The sequence below is a fragment of the Toxotes jaculatrix genome, chromosome 8, assembly GCF_017976425.1.
Source record: "Toxotes jaculatrix isolate fToxJac2 chromosome 8, fToxJac2.pri, whole genome shotgun sequence".
Lineage (NCBI taxonomy): Eukaryota > Metazoa > Chordata > Actinopteri > Toxotidae > Toxotes > Toxotes jaculatrix.
In genome coordinates, this window is record NC_054401.1 from 18,724,073 (window position 1) to 18,744,250 (window position 20,178).

The window sequence follows — 20,178 nt, forward strand, 5'->3', positions numbered from 1 at the left end:
ATGTACATACTATAAAATATAAAAAAAAAAAAAACCCTTGCAATTAATATTTGTGTGTGTAATTGTACGGTAGGTATGAACATGTGTGTACCTCCAGGGTGGTAAGTACTATCTTCTCCACAGAGTTGAAGTAAGCCTCCCACAGGAACTGGGTCTGCTGTTTCAGGGACAGGATCTTATCCTGGTGGATGGAGCGCACTGTTGAGGGGATCTGGGACAGAAGTAAGCACATGTTAATATACTCAAACAAAAACAGCAAAACCGGAAATCATAATGGATTCAGTCATTTAATCCACAAAACGCACCACCTGTTGAACAACTGCAACATCTGCCTCAATAAATGCATGGAGTGAGTCTCAGCTGTCACATACAGTAAATCTGATACAGCTTTACAGCAGCTTGAGAGGACAGTGGTCCAAATTAATTTACGGGACAGGATTTTACTATGAAGGGAGGGCACACATATAGCATGTTCTTAAATACAATAGCATATAACAATGCTGATTCATAACGACTTTACACAAGCTCGGTGACAAATCTGCAGCCATAAATAAGACGCAAAGAACCCCTGCACACTGCTGCTGTGTCACCCACCCCTTATAAAACAAGAGCTGATGATTCTGTGGTCACAAAAGCTGTCATGCTAGAAAAAAAAAAAGAAAGAACAACTGGCAGTGTGACAGTGGCGTGCAGAAAAGATTTTTTTCCCTTGTAGCTATGGTGGCAAAACTATTGAGTAAATCAACCTTAAATTAAAGCTCTACCGTTCTACGGTTCTCAGGCTCTGCACTTACCTGTAGTAGCAGCCTTTCATCCCCAATCACAGCTGCCGTATTCCAGTCGATGATCTCAGAGAAGGGAAGCTCCCAGCCATTACTTAGCATCACGGGCACACAAGCTGCCTGTAAGAGTAACACACAACGCCACACAAAAGATACACTGTTGGTTAATGAGGTGGACTGTTGAAGATATTTATATTCAAAGGGAACAACCCGGTATCATCCTTATGGGATAATTTCTATTTCTACAAGTAATAAAATAAAAATAAACTGAGCAGAAGATAAAAATGAAAAATAACAACAAATGGCTTATGCTCTGCAAACCCATGCCATCACTGTACAAGGTCCTTTTCCCAAGCAATCAAATCCAGCAATTTAACCATCTGGGCCAACGCATCTTCCAACATTTCCATTAACTACGGAACTACGGCAGTGCTTTGATGACTACTCTCAAAGTGACTAGGCAGTGTGGTTTCATAAAAATGACCATTATGTTCAGTGGAAAAGAAGATACACTTCAAAACACACTTGAAAATGAAACCCCTGAGTCTGAGAGATTAATGAAATTGCATTGAAGTGTGTGTGTCCACATTTGTGTGTGTGCATGTGCATAGTACATTCCCCTTTCCCTCCCTGGAATGACTGGCCCTGTAATCTGTTAAGCAGGGTACCATTCACTGATTGGGCTTGTTCGCTACACATGCACACGCACGTCCAGGCATGAACGCTCTTGCATCACACTGCTGCAGTGCTCGTCTAATCTCCTCGGTGTCATTAACAAAGGCAGCAATCTGCTGAACCAATCTCTACCTATCTGCTCTGAAAGACCAATCAACTAGAGACTCCTGCTGTTCAACTCTAACCCAACTCGGCACACTACACACAAACACACACACACACACACACACACACACACACACACACACACACTTACACACACACACAAACAAGCAGTCTGAACTCCCTACATTTTGCAAACACAGATTCTCAGTGTGACTGTCCGACTTGACACCTACAGCTTGAACTCTAAAGCATTTGCCAAATTAGTCGACCTCTCCTCAGCAGCCCAGCTCTTGGTAAAATCATGTCTCGACTACCACACTGCGCCCTACTTGGCATGTTGCAATACTCCAGAGCAAGTGTAACTAATACAACACGCTAGCTTGCCTAACCTTTGGCTTTCCCTGTTTCTGCCTGCCCTAGTCAATTTCTGTGCTCCGGCTAAAGGCTGTGTTTGGATAGACACACCAATACCAGCAGGACGTGGTCCTGCTCTACACTCCAGCCAACCTCTGCACGCCACTTCAACTGCAGCTGCACTGCTTCCTCCCCCTGTGCCGACCTGGTCATCAGTCCACTGTCTCACGTTGCCTCCCGCCTTGCTCCCCTGTGGTGTAATTATCTTCCCATTCCAGTCAATACAGAGTAACCAAACATCTACTGCTGTGAACTCAAAAGTCACCGCTCCTATTGTTCTTTCTCAAAAATATCTCTCTTCCCAAACTATCTGTCTGCTGTTTTTTCCTGGACTGGTGCTTACTGTACTGGACACAAACATAACTCACACAGAGGAAACTAACACCATGACTTGTGCTGCTCTGGATTGTTTTTGAGGATGTAATACTGATTTTTCCCAGTCAGGAAACTGTTTCCCACTGTTGAGCTCAATGTACTGTAAATCACAGGTGGAGGCGAAACAGCTAAATATCTCAAATGTTGTTGCACACAGATTTGTTTACACAGAGCAAACTCCAAACCATTCCCTCATTTGTATTCACTAAAATACATGCATATTTTACATGCTGCTGCCCAAAGTGTGTGAAGGCAAAAAGGCATTTAAAACGCCTTCATTCAGGCTGTTCATTAAATAAGATGTACACATTATTTTTTAACTATTATCTATGGTCTTGGATGAGAGTCACTAAAGACACTTCAACATCTCTGTAGACCTAAAAGAAGTAGGCAGATTGTGTGAAGTGAGACGGGCTGGGAATGAAGGACACTTGATACAGACTGTGGTAAAATGAAGGAGTAAAATGGAGTGCAATGTTTCTTAAAGGACAGGGGATATGTGTAACCAAACACATGCATTTTTAAGCTGATGCTTATGGCCCCTAAAAAAAAAAAAAAAAAAAAAAAATCAATGAAGCTAAAATGCAACCAGTATGATCAGGTTTGGAAACATGAGTCTAACTGTAACCACAGAAGAGTAAAGGTCAGTAAAGTGTAGATAGTAAAGGTGAGAGGGGAGAAGAGAGAAGAGGAGAAGAAACCGAATGGAATGAAAAGAGCAGAACCAGAATTGAAAATAAGAAAAACAACAAGAAACAAAAGATGGCAGGGACAGCCGTGAAGACACTGAGTCAGAGGCAGCTGAAGTAACACTAGCTGCACAATAACAAAATGACTGGCACTGGGTGAGAGAGCTAGTGGGAGTAACAGTACGTCATTTTTTCCATTCTACACCACCGATTAATGGATTTATTGTTTGGTTTCCTGTTGAGGAATCAAACTCATAACGCTGCAGACACATTGTATGCATCATCTGAAACACCATAGCATTCCTCATAAAATTGATTCAGATCTAATAACAATTCTAGCTAGGAGTAATGAGCATCATCTGTGTTTGTGTTACTGACCTGCAAAGCCTCTAAGAAGCGAAAGGAACCCAGCCGTCGTCCTCGAGGTACCAGACAGAATGTGGAGTTGTACAGCATCTCTCTGTAGTCATACCTGCAGGAACAAAGCAAAGAGGAGAAAACATCAGGGACTAATTAATTTTACATAATAAACAACACAATCTGTACTCACAGATACAGAATACTAACACAAAGTCACACACCAGAACAACACTGACGTTCCATCACTGCAATCAGTACATTAGTTTATATGGTTTTACTTCACAAAGCCTACAAGTGTCACCAGTGCCAGCCTAATCATGTATTCTCGCTATAATGTAAAAGCTTTTGAGAACTTGACATCCAGCTGGCTCCACAGTCTGTGCCTTTGCTGACTGAAAGGAGATATAGGTGGAACTTTTTGTTTGCAGATGAATTCGGAAATCATTTGCTTGACATTTGGCAAGCTTTCATCAGCAAAAACAAACCCAGCAGATTTCAATATGGGACACGGAAATATGTGGCAAAGATGGCAGCTCTGTAGTTCATGCACGCCTTTCAGCAACCACTGAATGCTTTTAATTTGTTACATGGCTGAGAATTGATAGGAATCAATGTGTATATTTGCACTAGTTATGTGTGAATTCCTCTATAATGTGAATTTATTTAGTTTGTCTGCAGTATTCTTGAAATGCATCCCTGTTTCCGTGTACTCCTATTACTCCTTGTACATGACATAAAACTGACATGTGCCTTGGCTGTGCAGTGACCCACAGAGTTGAAGAGGATCTGTTGAGGCATCCAGTCTGCAGTGCTAGAGGAATTTACTGTAACACTGACACTCAGCTGTACACTTAGATAGAGACAGGAGTGCAGCCTCAGGCATAATAAATCTATAGACACACACATACACAATAAGGAAAGGAGAGTGTAGGAAAACTGCCCCAGGCGCACGCATTACATGTACACAAATTATCACTCGCCTTTTCATCCATATCGGCATTCTCATGCAAATGTGAACACAAATTGTTTTAAATACAAGCACAAATTTGCATGAATGTCTGTTCACAAATAATACATTGAGAAATAAAATATGCACACTTCCAGTCCTATCTCATAAAACCCAGCCCAATGCACGACCGGGCAACACACAAACACACGCTTTCTGACACACTCTCGCTCTCCTGCGATATTGACACTGAAGGAATTCCAAGCAGCTCCTTAATCCAAGCAAGTGCTGACTGAGGCTTAGATTGGATGGAGAGAGCCAGGAAGAAACGAAAGATGCTGAGATGTGCAGGTGAGAGGGCAAGGGGTTTAAAGATGGGTGGGAGAAGGGAAGAGAGAGGAGTTGAGATCAAAGTATGGGATTTTTCCTGAAAGTACTTGTGCTTTCCAGGTATTCCACTGTTAAACAGAGGTGGCTTTTCTGTTCTGTCATCTGCTGCTGCACTGAGACTTTTTCAGGAGGCTTGAAAAACCTGTGGACTTTTCTATCTCTCTCTGATACATATTAAGTATGTTTTTCACTGGGTTCAGAAAATTTGCAAGTTAAAGCTTGGATTTGTTTGTCTTGTGATAGCCGGCAGTTTTTTTAGGCTTTTCCCAATAGAGCAGGGCCCCACGACCTCACTATCACACCAGACTGCTTAATGATGAATGAATCATGAATACACTCTTTTTATATACATCTGGGTATGTTGCAATCTATTTTGCAATAATCTGCCCAAACCTGTTTCAGGTGGGATTAGCCCAGGCCCTAGACTTACCGTACTTTATTGTTTTCTAATGCTTCAAGTTGATGATGTCAGGAATCACTTTGGTCTGAAGTTTGAAATTGCTAAAATAATAGATGTGCACTGAGCTAAGGAACTAATATTAATATTTTGCCAAGATACACGGAACAAGATAAGCTCATCTAGTGTGTAAATCATTACAAGCTGTAACAAATATCCTGAACCCAATCAAAAACAGCCCCATTAGGTATCACACAGAGATAGAAAACCTATACCAGTCAACATATCTGGCAAACTAAATTTGGTTGCAAGAAAGTGAAAACCAGTGGAAATTGAAAATTAAAGACATTCAACAACAACTATTTACATGAACACATGTTGCAAATTATTCTGAGAGTTTCTTTTGGTACAAATTTTAGCTCAATCCAATGAAAACAAGCGAGTGGTGAGACTTGCAATACAAAGAATTGCAAAAATGCCAAACTTCAAAAATTCTTAATTGAAAAAAGTAGTAGAGCTGTTTGATTTTGCAAGGTCCAACAGCTTTACAGCTCTACTACTGTTCTCACATGAATTTTTTTGAGATAATAACATGAACTGAGAAAAGTGTGAGTTTAGTATGGAATGACCCTTATTGAAATGTTTTACTAAGCAAATTCAGTCCTTTCACATGAGAGGAACAAATGAGTGCAATGCAAAATATGAACTGCAATGCTGTATTAATGTAATATCTATCTGGATAATCCCTCATACCATTTACAATTAACAGCCCTACAGTGAGTTTAGAGAAGATTAACAGCCACAAAAAGCATAAAACTTACAGTTAAGCTTGATGCCATCTATAGTAATACAACATAATGTACAGAGAAATCAGTGCAGCACACAGTAAATAATGCTACAGGCTGCTCTCATCTGTGCATAAATTATGAAACCAGGGCTTGATGCACCACTCTAACTCCATCACAGATATAACAGACTATGATTAAGCATTACAAAAAAAAAAACAAAAAAAAAACAGTCAGAGGCACGTAATAACTGACCATTTCACAGACTTATAAAAACAAAAGTATATGTCCACTTCTGGGCCTGGCTGGGTGTAAATCTCCCATCCATTACATTTCCTGTCAGTGCAAACTCAGAAAATACCAGATGTTCCTCTCCCTGCATACCTCCATTCTTCCCTACTCTTCCAGATGGCTGCCTGTGGGGAGGAGCAGGCTCACAGTATGCTACCGCATGTCAGTGGAGACGTTAAGGATGAGAGTTTAAAAAAAAAACCCACCCTGTTCATAAACCAGCTCCTGTCTTGGTGTGCATTTTCTGTATTTTTTATTTGTCCCAGATTTTAAAGATGTGGTGCATGTAGGTATTCAACAGATTGGTCTCATTATGGAAAATAAAACAAAGGATAGATGTCACTGAGCAGTTAGTTATACCCTGTATCTCACACAAATGTCAGCAATTAATTCAACGTGATACGTGGTAAATCCTGGCTTGTCCCATATTTTCAGTGCTCAAACATGCAGATGGCTGCTGGTGAGCAAAGCAGTCTCACAGTAACAGCTTGGGCATCGCTGGAAAAAAAAAAAAAATCACACAGTTGGAGTAATGAGCTTGAGTTAGTGTTTTTGCCACAGGCCTATCATGATATAATATAAAATACAACAATAAATGTAAATAAATAATAAAACTTAAAATTACCATTAAGGTTATTATTAAAAACCACAAAAATAACATAAGCTGCAAAACAGTGTGTCCCACTGTAGAGCAGCATTCACAGCTTCAGCCCGAGAGAATGCATGTGGTGGACGCGGACACACACGGTGAGGATTTAACCTCGACCAACTGTTCAATCAGAGCGACCACACTGCTGACATTTCCTGACCATCCTGTGGCTCTTGGTGAGAAGCTACCATATTTCACAAGTGACAGTTCTTTCATATGACCACTCTGTGTGGGACTGTGAGTGAGTGTGTGAGAAAATACTGTGATGACCGGAATTAGAGGGTATAATGTAGTAAGGTCAGAAAAAATTATTTCAAAGATGAATTATTAATGCTCAGCAAGTTGTACAGACTAGTTCCTAAAATATCCAGAGGAAGAAAGAGAAACTACAACAGTGAACAACAATCACTGTGAGTCAAGAGTATAAAGTATAGATTGACATGAATGCTGAATGCAACTTGTGAAATTGTGAAGTTGGCCGGTGAAGTCCAACATAGGGCTAGGCACTTACTCACAGAAGTGGAGCTATATCCAATTAATTTCTATTTTTTTTTCATATTGTGTAACTCTGCACTTTGAGAGATGACCAAGATGAAAACATGGAGGCTGACTCACTGTGATTTCTGGTTTTCCATAAATTGCAACATAGTTTGAAGAGACATGGGGATTAGAGACAGTGACCACATTCTCATTTGGATGCAAACAGTTCCCTCCATTTACGGGAGATGAGATGAGGGAACAAACTCTTAAGTCTACTAATGCAGCATCACCACTTCAACTCTCTCCACTATAACTTGGATCAATAAAGAAAACAGTCTATTCCTGCCTCAATTTCATTAAGTCCCTCCCTGGGGGGAAAAAAAAGCAAGGACGCTGCAGTAAAATGGCAACCACCTCTGGTTTTGATGCTATGGGAGATCTACTGTTATGCCGTATTTATCTAAACCTATTAATTCAGGGATATAATCAAATGTCTTTTCTTAATTTTGCAGGAAATGAATGTGGTTTGATTCACAGAAAGAGAAAAGAGTAACGGGTGTCGAGCTGAACACCAAAACACACCAACCAGTCTCCTAGCAATGAGAATGGATGTTGTGAAAAAGAAACGCATGGCTCATTCTGTCAAGTGCCCGAGGAGCCTCAGAAGAACAGCTAACGTGTTTGTCTCCCATAATCTGTGCAAGAGACCACACACACGTCAAACATTAAAACTCACAGAGAGGACCGCAATCAAAGGAGGCATTGCTTCATCTGATTTATGCCAAGTCAAAGTGCCCGTGTGGGTTCCCCCAAACTGTCCTCTGTCCTGGGACAGCATCTCAAACAGGGGACTACAGATTCATCTCCTTTAATTAAAGAAATTATTTGTTCATCCACGACACACTATTTCACAGAATTAGATGATTTGACTTGGATGAATCTTGAAAAGAATAATGCGTCTCTTAGCAAATGACACAGGCCCAGTTGGTGTGAGAGGGTAAAAGAGACTGCTCCATTCAAGGGGGAACAAAATGATTTCCATGGCCCTGATTTTGCAACCCTTATCCTTTCATCTGCTGTTTGTTCTATTTTGCAACACATAGAACATCTCGTCCTGACCCCTGACATGCTAAGCAAGTTAGGAAATGAATATATACGAACATTCAAACCTGACATTTGCTTTTCTATTTGAGATTTTAGAGGTAACAAACCAACAGAAGAGGAAATCTAACTAATACCATTAATCTCTACGCTAAACGCTACGGCAACATGCTTGCACCAGGATGAGGATACTCATAGTTGTTTTATAATTCATTCAAACAAATGAGCAAAATCATTACTTCACTCCTGGGAAGCTCAACCATGGCCTAATTTATTGCATGCACCTTCATCTGTTCCATGATGGATAGTCCACAGAGGGCCCTAAGCAGTTTAGTCGGGTTAAACATAATGCTTTGAAATGATCACCTGAATAATCAATAAAGACTTTCAGAGAGCAAAAAATCCAAAGGCGTAACTCTTTCAAATTCACTGCCTCCAGTTCATCGTGTAGCCATCACTCATCTTGGTCAGGGGCAGAATCCTTAACAAGAGAGAACTCCCTGAGATGAACTTCAGAGGGGGAAAATGAAGGCAGCCCCGGTACTATCCTGCTCTTTCACCCCAATCCCATCACATAATGACTTCATATCTCATTTTCTGCTTCCTCTTTTCTGTCACAGTTGAGCCAAGTTGATGGGCAGTTGGCTGTTGCAAGGAATGAGTTCAAGCCAGAGGAATTTCAGCCTGAAAGGCACCAAGTAAAAGTGAGTGTCATCGGATGAGAAAGGGAAGGAAGAGAAAAAAAAACCAGCAGTTGACAACCGCACGCTGTATCCAAGCCCCACGCAGCCAGTGCCACCCATGGCAAGAATGTCACACGCAACGCAAACACACACATAAAGCCTCATTTTGATCTCGGTACACATCAGAGCGACTTCAACAGTTCAAGACACTGCCAGAGCCAGCTGCTTTGTTTCTCCTGACAGGACTGCACACTAAGAGGGAGACGTGTACAACGCACAGTGACAGGCACAGGGGGGGATAAAAACAAAAACTCTCTCTTTGTGGAAGACTTGCATCAGACCTTCAAATAACCTAGGGAAAAAAAATAAACACACAGTCCATGTTTTCAGGCAGAAGAGCAATCATGACTGCCGTCATCTCGACAAGGTGATCAAACGGCTGTTTGTAACATGGGGTTAATGAGCACCCCTCATTCTCAAGTTACACAGAGTTAATTAGCCATCAGAGATAGATATTAGAGAGTGGACTGGCCTCTGGTACTGAGTGAGTGAGTGTAGAATTTCTGTAGTAAGTCATCCCTGAGGAATGTGGAAACTCTAGACATCAGCAGTGGTTTTATTGGGTTTGTAGGGATCTGGTAACACCAATCCAATGCAAGACCCCCCCCCCACCCACCCACCCACCCCCCAGTTCTCCACACAACCGCCACAGAATACTGGATTTTTGTGCGTGTGCGTCTGTATTTAAATTACACTGTTAAAACTATTCCCGCAACACAATGCAGACAACATCTAAGAACTTTAAGAGATGAGGACACATACCTTAGCAGCCAGGATAACTGAAGAGCATGACACTAACTTGCCTAAATTAGTTATGGAGCTTAAAATACTCCAGTGGCCTCAGGATGGGAGCATTAGAGATTAATGGCCAACACTATTATGAATGACATTCACTGCACTATCTTGTACTTAATGGCATAGTTAATCTTGACTGTTTTACCTGCGGCTATGATAGATGAGCAACTTTTTTTGAAGCACTGAAGCTGGCATTACCTTGAGCAGGGACGGGGCCAAGAAAAAAAAGTGGATGGCAGCAAAGCTTCAGGGAAAACAGAAATGTAATTGAAAAAGACTACACATACTTACACAAGCTCAGCTATGTCATGACATCTGAAGGATGATGGTGCATAATTAAGCACTCTGCTTTTTCACCAGTAAGTTATTAACTGGTGAACACATTTCCTGCAGTGGAATATCCACTTCCCATAAAAACAGGCTTTACTTCAGTGGTGGTCTGAAAGAAAAGGCCTTAACATACCTCCCTTCGTGGCGAAGCTTGAACCACAGTAGACAACATCACGGTTATAGTAACTCAAGTCTACTGAGAAAAGTGAATTGGATTTGAAAAAAAAATTGAAAATTACAAGGAGTAATTCTACTAGAATCACAGTATTTGTTAGTTTAAAGTACACACTGAACAGATGAAAGTTTATTGTTCGTTACACTTTACGGGTAAAGAGAACACTTGTCCTGCAGTGTAAGAACCAACACTGCTGCCTATTCGGGTATATGGACAGCTATGTGCTCCACCCTGAGTCAATGCAGCAAAGATGATGTTACTAACAACATGGCTTTTTGAAAAACAAAGCCTTTACTCGTTTCCTCAAGGCACCTTCGGCTCACTCATCTTCCTCTGCCTAATGAGTTCAAAGACAGCTTTATAAAACATTTACAGACACACAGAGGGGGGTCTCAAGCTCTACCAGAGTTCTATATGACCCCAGGTTAATTCACCTAATTATTATACTTTGAATCCTCTATCACTCTTAGTTTTCTTCTTTTTCTCCTCGGTCTCCATCCATCTAAGCCCCTCTCAACAGAAGAATCAAAAAGCAAAAAGCTTTCATCTCTACAAATATCCCTCCTCAAAATGGAGTCATGCACGTCCTGGAGTTAGTTCAAGCGAGCTCGACACACACTGACCAAAATGCGCAGACTTTATCAACATCCACCCAGAAAATGTTTGTGTCATAAAAGAGCTGCTGATTTTCACTGACTCTCTTAGGAGTTTGGAGGAAGCTTTGCCCACTTCTCTAATCAGCCATCCATCAGCTTGATGAGGTTGATGAGGAGGATGCTTTGAAGTGCTCTCCGGGTACCATAAACCAGAACAAGGGAGTCTTGAAGATAATGAAATGACTGTTGTTAATGGAAAAGCCATTAGTGCTGGAATGTCAGGTATGACTTGTAAAGTCAGGCAACATAAAGATGTCAGAATAGACAGCACAGGTCCTATTATTTGATTGCGGTGACCATGGAGAGACTTGACCTCTCTGGAAACAGCTGAGAGACATTGTGCAGAATATAAATTTACTTCCATGTTTCCAAACACGATATGGTCTGATGAATCACTCAGAATGATTAATCATTCAAGATACAAGTGGGTCACTCATCAACATTTGTGGTCCATAGCTCTGACATACTTGCAGATATCTTAGCCCAGCTATCAACCAACCACACGGTTCTGGTAAATGATTAACTGAATGAATGAATGAATGCATGAATGAATACAGACATTACACAAGGGGCAGTAAGTGTGTCCCATTTGGAACAAAGGCGGACGTTGAGCAGATTAACCTGAGAAGTCCCTGAGCTTGAAGGAATGCTGTCAAACAGCCAGCAACTGACTTCTGCTGGAGACAGAGCCAAGCCGATGCTGCTGCCGCTGCTGCGGCTGCTCTGCAAGAGAGATAAGCCCAGGTCAGGAATGTCTCTGAGCCTGGGCCAAGCAGGGACGAATGGAGGAAGAGACAGAGGAGCGTGACAAGGGAAGTAGTGATGGAGAGGAGAGAGAGGGATTAAATGGCAGAGGTGGGGAGGGGTGAGGCAGAGGGAAACAGGAAAGGAGAGAGTGATGAATGGATGGGAACTGAGGAGGGGGAAGGAGGGGGTGAGTTGTGGAAGGAAGGCAGAGGCAGAGGGAAAGTGGTGAAGGGTGGGATGGATATGTAAGAAAACAGAAGAATGACAGAGGCACAGAAGATGGAAACATACGACAGATGGAAATCAGCAAAAACAAGGAACAAAAAAATGAATAGTTACGTGCATCCTGTCTACCTCTGTGAGCTCTGTGAATGTACCAGCATGTGGATAGCTTTTCTGAACATCAATTTCTTTTTTCTTTTTTTTTTTTTTTTTTACCAGGGTGAAAAACCCTGTCAACTCAAAGACAGCCTCCCCCCCTGAATGGCAAAGCAACCGTGACAACAGGCATGACGGGGAGAAGGGGGCTTTGTAATGTCTCTCTTGGTTCAGAATATGGGTTGTTATCAACCAAGTTTGCTATCAGTTCACCATCAAATGGACTTGTGGGCTGCGTTTGATCTGATCCAATATCCACCATGCTGAGAGAGGGATTTAGATAAAGCTTGACTGCTGAGGCTAGGATCTGCCTGGACTGAGAAGTCTGTTTGGAAGCATTTTGTGTTTGTTTGCGCGTGGGTGTGCTTTAGGACAATATCTGAGGGGTAATGCGACAGCCAAACTGCAAGGCCATGTACGTGAGCGTGTGCATGTGTACGGGCATGAGGTTTTTTTTTAGGACATACCAGGGGATGGCCTTATGCAAGTGTTTCAGGGGAGGGGAGGGAAATAGAGAGCGAGTAGCAAGGGGAAGGAAAAAGGACAGAGTTTATGTTGTTTACTTGTGCTAGCTGTTTACATCTCAGTGGACCTTTGCACTTTTGGACCATAACCGTGACGACGACAACGAGCGTGCGTCCATGTGACAGTTATTACTGAGGACACCACAAGGGATAATGCAAAAGCTGAATATCCAAGGGGGCTCAGCTGAGGTCGGGCTAAGGGGGCTTGGACAGTGCAGTTCAGGTGATTGCACTGCAAAGCCAGCATGAATTATTTTAACTGTCCCCACCAAATGCCACACGACCCTGCACAACGAGTCAAAATGCAGTTTTTCTCCCAAAGTTCAAGCTGAATATTGTGAAAAGGAGACCCGCTGACCTTAAGACCTCACTGAAGCCATTTTAAAAGGGCACTAAATAGGCAACACTGGCAGACGAAGTAAGCAAGACGCACATTAACAAAAGAAATATTTTCTCAGTTACCTTTTTTCTAGATATCTTTCTTATAGGCCTTCTGCCTTCACCTGGAATTTCATTTTAGGTCTTTACAGGATTGAAAAAAAATCTCACACAAAAAGGAGATACAACAGTACTGTACTAGTACAACAGTTTTGTACTAGCACTATTTCTTCAAAAAGTACTTCTGTATTTGTATTTATTAGTATCTATATTTATATATAAACAAAACTGCATTTACTTCAATTATACTGGGGGAGAGATAGCTAAAACCAGAATGGATGGATATATACCACTATAGTCAACCGAGAAAGTTGTTTAATTTTTTTTTATTTGTTAACCATCCCTTTAAAAACATCATACAAAAAAACAGAGAAAAGTTTATCCAACCTGCTGATGACAACCAGGCTCAAATGCACAACGAATGGCTATGAGTGCAAAGCCAGTGAGAAGTAATGAGAAGAGCGGCTTCACTCCGCCGCTGAGAGAGTAAATTAGTGCCTCGCCAAGTCGAGCCGCCAAAAACGAAGTGTAAACACAGTCTTTTAGCTCTCAAGAGGGAAAAGATGATTACCTCACAATTACAAGACCACAGAGGAGAGAGAAGCCTCATTGCCTCAGTGACAGAAAGAGAGATTACAGGGTGGCGGCTGTACTAATGATGATGGGGAAAAGCAAAAATACTGCAGTTTATCCCAGAGGATACACAAAATTGCAGGAACTAACAGAAATTTGTGGCACTTGGCTAACGTGCTGGCAGTGCTCTTCAAAATGAAAGATGAGGAGGGAATGCTTTATGTTTTGCATGTCTGCTGCTGAGTTAAACAATCTTTTTTTTTTGTCAGGGCATTGAGACATCAACATCTGCAGAGGCATTCAACAGGTTTCTATTTCAGCAAAGCAGCACTATGCTGCGCAGCAGCCACTGAATGTCGGAAACATGTCAGTTCTGCAGTGATGACTCTACTTTTTCCAGCCAAGGGGATACTACTAGGCCTGCCAGATTATTTAATAATCAAGTTGTCTGGCACAGCTAGCATGCTAACCAATCCGAATGGCTAAATACAAATACTTTTGACCTGTATGATACGTGTACGATGTGGCGTTCACGGCTGACGCTGACATCTCTGTACCATGGTCATTCTCACAAAGGCTTAAACTGAAAGGAGGGTTAGCTTTGCAACACACCACTACCTACCACCCCTCAGATTTTAAGCCACCTAATAAATCCTCACTCACTAATGTGATGACTGTGGGGGAGGGCGGCCTAATCCTACGCTGATACCGTGATACACCACACACACAAACACGCTTCCACATCTACTGGCTATCGATGATGCAAAACAAGACCCTACAGAGTGCTCAAGCTTAAGTCTTAATCCCTTTTCATATTATTACACTCTTATTACAGAAAGGTAAAATATATGAAAGTAAGGGGACAGGGCAAAACAGACAAATTCTACTGTGCAGAGCTTAGCAGACCTTCAATTATTTTACATATAATCACAAAAAATCCAAAATGAATTGCGGTGATTTTTGTAAAGTTGTATAATACAGCTTAAAAACCAATATGACAAAACTGTTTCCCACCACAGGATGTAAAATGGATTTTAATCTCAGCCTTGAAAAAACATTTGAGGTCAGAGGGAGGGTAAGAGGGAGGACTAGAGGGGTTGATGAGGATTGTAATTACTTTGAGTCATTTAAAACACTGTCATACTCGGTCACAGTCATCACCTTTTATTCAGCAAGACATGTACACCACATCTAATATATCAGCACCCTGCAAACAGTGCTGAGGGCCAGTTGCCCTTCTACAGTCATGTTTTGTGGAAAGAGAAGGTACAGGCACAATTTTACATAAAGCAATGTGAATACCTGTGGATATGAGGTCAGTGCAATAGGATGAAAATCTGTTGAGCTCATCTGACAAATATTTGACTGTGTAATGTTTAAAGGCCACCATTGAGAGGAAACCATAAATTGGCCTTGTTTCAGGCAACGAATGCATCCTCTTCCCATATCAAAAAAACAAATCTGAACAGACTGCTTTGATATAATTCATTTTATTCTAAACTAAATCTCTTCCATTCTTTTCAATCAGACAACACGGGCTTCCGTTCTGGACAATACAATTACTACTTTTAGGTGGGTTCGCCCACCAAATACTGAAATCTTCTGCACATCCTCACTAGTCTCTCAATGTTACACACAAGGACAAGTTAACCTGATCTCAGGGTGGAATGCAGACAGAACAACGGTAACCTTCTGAGGGAGCTGAATTCCTCTGTATCCTCGCAGACACGCTGGCCCAGAACAAAGCTCTATCATCTGTTAATGAATTCCACGGCCAGCCGTGCTTGCTGCTGCGGGCAGGTAATTAGTTTGAACAGCGGGAAAGATCAAAGACAACACTTCCTGTCTTGCCCTGTGGTTGTGACCTCACAAAGGGAAGTCGCAGATTTCACTGGGTGAGAGGAGGAATGAAGCTCTATGAAGCCTCGCCAACAGGCACAAAATCACAGTGCCAGGGAAAAGTTGTCGTCACAGCAACTTACCTATTTGGTAAAACAGAAAGCCATTTAAAAACAAAACAGCTGCTTGGAGTTTTTGTCAGTGTTTACTTGTTTGCCATCAGTTCCACATTTTTCCTTATTCAACTGTTCTGTTGCTTTTCTTCTTGACATAATTTTGTGACTTTAACATTATCATGAGTCTAACTTGATCTGTTAAGGTCTGCGACAAAAAACAGGCAGAATAAGGCCATCATTTCACGGAAGAGTTAAGACTATCACATACTCAGGGTTATCACCATGTGTGCTGGAGCTTCCTTCCCTCTCACAGTGCTGGCTGAAGCCCTTATCTGACAAAGTGGAGTCCAAAGAGGACAGCGAGAGATAGCATATCTGTGTGTGTGTGTGTGTGTTTTTGTGCGTCACTTTTATCTGATGATCCAAGTCATTACCCAGCCAAGCCCCACAACATGGTGGCTCGTAATTTTTCGACGCTGCCAAGTGTGGTTACATTAACACAGCACAACATGGTCCCACATGGTGATGATGATGAATTGCCAAAGTACCTTTGAGAAGATACAAGGACAATCGCACTGATGTTGCCCAACTCTTCAGGATATGTCCTCTCTACAAATCCCAGACACAGAAATAGTCTTTAAAACTATTTAAATTGTAAAGTAATCCTCTCCTCCATTCCTAAAACAATACATGGAATATTAAAAAAAAATATTTTGTGGCATAGAGTCAAGAGTCACAGACATTGAAAAATGTCCACAGGCTTGGCAAGCCCACTCTCCACACTAACTGAAGGATTAAAAACCCATAGGATTTGTCTGGCCTTGGTTTTAGAGTGCTGCTTAATTCTGCATGTAGCTCTCAAAACATATTTCATTGTACATGAGGGATAAGTGAGAAAGCTCCTGTCATGCAGAGCAAGCAACTTATCTGAGTTTTTGAAAGGACTGTAAACTTGGGTCTCGTGGGTCACGCAAACACTGGCTTGCTGAATGAGTCAGTTCCATAAAGTTACATCTTTGTCCCTAGATGATCCACTAGCTGCACTTAAGATGACTTTTCTAGAGAAACCTATCAAATATTGATATTAAATCTACTTTGTCATTTCTTAGCTTCTTTACCCCATTCTAGGCCGCTAAAAGGCATTTTCAGATTTGGCACAATCAACCAATAACATTTTTCTTGTAAAAAAAAAAAAAAAAACTGACCACAGACCAACAGTTTAAGGTGGACCAAAGAGAACTTTTTCGTACTCTAGTACAGGAGCAGCTATAACACTTGACCAAACATACCAAAAAAAGCTACTCTTATCAGGTCAAAGTGTCAAAACAACATAAAAAAATAATTGATTTTAGGTCAATTCTTCATGAAGGTCAACCTTTTCATCTCCATCACCAAGTGCTGCTTGTGTTTCAGTATTATTTCTGTTTTACTTTCTCCACACCATTAACCCTCTTGGATCCACGTTTGCTTGGCAGCAACCCCTCACTTTCTGCCTCACTGTTTCACCCAGCTGAACTTTATCACATCTGTCAAACAGCAAGAAAATGATGATGTGTGCCGCTACATGATGACAGAAAAGCTCTTCCTGGAATGGACCACACTCTGTGCCTGGCACGTGGACATCCCGTTCCTTATTCCACTCTCCCAGCATTCCAAGCGGAGTACATCACCTGCACATGGCTGCCAAGGACGAGACATACATCATCCTGTCAGGACAAGAGCCGAGACAGAGAGGGAGCATGGCAAACAAATGGCACTGCCCTCTGTCCTGAACATCTAGCCTCCATTGAGAGTGAGAGTGCTGCTAAAACCCATTCAAGCAAATAAAGTATATTTGAATTTGAATCAAGTGAGGGAATGTGAAAGAGAGAGAGAGAGAAAAACCCTGCAACCATTCAAGCACATGCTCAAGTACACAAGACTAAGATGGCGACCAATAAATGCCCCAAAGCTGCCTAATTTCAGCTCTCCTTAAATTTGGCTGCATCGGGTCACAACCAAGTCACCATGCAAGAGCTGAAGTCAAGGTGAAGTAGACCAAGCTAATTCAAAGGCACTGGTAGTAATGAATGAGTGATGAGACGTGAACATTGATGGTAATACCCTCTGGTCACCCTCAACCTCCCTCTCTATAAATCCAGGCAGTGAAAAATGAGATGGCAATCAACTGAGAGGTGAGCAGTATAAACCCTTGTGGGAAACAATTTACTTCCTGCGGGTTCTGGGATATAGCAGACATGCAGGCACACAGACACACATAATTAGTATACTTCATATGGCAAATATGTATAATCCTTTAATAAAAGCTACAGTAGAAGGAGACAGGACAGAAGATCACAGGAGATCCTGCACGGTTATCAGTTTGACTCAAACCCGTGATGTTGTGAGTAAACAAGATGAGCTTTAACTCAATAGGTCAGCCCCATGTATAACTGTCTGCCCATGGCGGTCACTTAGTCATTCTTACAAGGGATGACACTATTATTTACTATAACAATGCCAGACATGTGATAGCTGGTCTGCTCAGTTATCCAGTTTCCTGCATTTGTTTCTTTAGCTATCGCTTACCATGGGATTTCTAAATATGAGCAGTTTGTAATCCCCAAGCTCTATTAGAAACTATCCATCCATCATCATCCATCTAGTTGAGCCCTCCACGCCTTAACCCATGCCCAAGGGCCATTAGGACCTAAAGGCTAAATAAATCGCCTTTCACACAATAAACATAAGCCAGGAGGAGCACTATGCACATCCTCTGGTTGATGTAATTCATGTACTTTGAAACAAAATGTATACAAAATATAACAAAAAAAATTCTCAAATCAGTCATATAACTGTGTAAAATTCATAAGTGAACAAGCTATTCAGCAAGAAGAAATATAAAATATGGTAGAAAATTTGCAGAGGTAGAGATAAAAATACAATGGAGGTGTGAGGAAATCTCAGTGCGTCACACTGACATACATTTCCTGTTCTACTGTCATTTGTCATTATGAAAGATCAAAATTAGAAGACAAAAATAAGAAACTTGTTCTCAATCACAGCATTCAGAGGAGCTCATCCCCACACATTGTTGTCAGGGGCTGATTGTGCAAGCATTTTCCTCTGTGGGACTGAACCTGTTTTTCAGCCTCGGAGACACGACACCGAGAGCCAGCGGAAAAAAAATGTCAGATCATGCTGGTTTCATTCTGCATTCAGGTGTGAAATTAGCAACATAAGTTTAACTGACAACACAATGTACTGGAGATACAAAAATACTGCAAAATATAGTCCAACAGCAACTTCAGTATTGTTTGTGTGACAGGCTACAACGCACTAGCTAATCCCGTGTCCACTGTACAGAAAAATGTAAGCAAGAACATAAAATTAATAAGTTGTAGGTAGAACTGAGTGATAGTAAGCATCAGTAGAAAGATCAATACAAAGCTGAGAGACTAATGGGACTTAAGGGAATAGAAAAATGGGTTGCTGATGAGTCTCCTCCTACAACTTCACTGTTTCGGTATCTGTAAGCCTCTCGCTTGTTCCTTGACTTGTATTTTCACTTTCATTGACAAACTGGCCTAGCACAATACATCAGAAACTGCATTTAAGAACACTGACCATTTCAAAACTATTGTGTGGTCGTGTAAGTGTAATTTCTAGGCCTGTGTCGATAAAGAGCAAACATATAATCCGTGCCGAGTGGTTTTGTGGTTTACCAGCCTCCTTCGAGCCCTGCCTTATTATTTCGCTCTCTATCCAGATGGGGCTAACCAACTGCAGTAGTTTACTGGCAGAGCTGAGTTATGAAGGATGGCACCTAAAGGAGCCTTCAGGGGCAAAGCATCTTTTAATAAACTGAAGTCACAGCATTAAATACTGCATAGCATCTTTGTAATAAGGTCTGCCAAAAGCCACAGCATAACAGAAACAGAGACTGCATACTGAACAGGGTAAACTGGTAAAATTGACTTTGAGAACAATGAGGTCATCTTGATACAACAAGCAACACCATTAGACTAATGATCCTCTAGTTTTTCCAAACGAAACAGAAACTTCAGTCCAGAGAGAAAACACACTACTACCACCACCACCTCACAGCAGCTCAGTGATCTACTAGCCTGCTTAAATGGATACTGTATGGTAGTTGATTATCTCTAAAATATAACTACCAACACATGAAGGCTTTGGGGGACTATGGAGTTACCACACGAACACCACAAGATCTGTGATTACTGAGAAAGTGTTTCTGATCCTGGTGTATTTAAGACTCTATTTCCATAACACTAGACAAGTTTTTATTGTATAGTGCCTTTGTTGAACAGAAAACTGCTTATTGTATAGCATTAGTTCTTGGCTAGAAGCGCTCTGAACAAAGAAAGCATGGTTAACCAACGAATATTTCATTGTTCAGAGGAAATATGTTCTGAACCACTACAC

The 20,178-nt window shown here is 41.4% G+C and overlaps 1 protein-coding gene across 1 annotated transcript in view; it reads right to left on the reverse strand.

Annotated features, from left to right (window-relative positions):
• Window positions 1-20,178, reverse strand: part of LOC121185898 (exostosin-1a-like) — a 37,273-nt gene that overhangs the window by 10,245 nt on the left and 6,850 nt on the right. The window contains exons 2-4 of the mRNA XM_041044398.1: window positions 3,419-3,512; window positions 795-902; window positions 92-211 (exon numbers count right to left, since the gene is read on the reverse strand). Coding sequence (XP_040900332.1) covers window positions 92-211; window positions 795-902; window positions 3,419-3,512 — 322 coding nt within the window. The remainder of the gene's footprint in view (window positions 1-91; window positions 212-794; window positions 903-3,418; window positions 3,513-20,178) is intronic.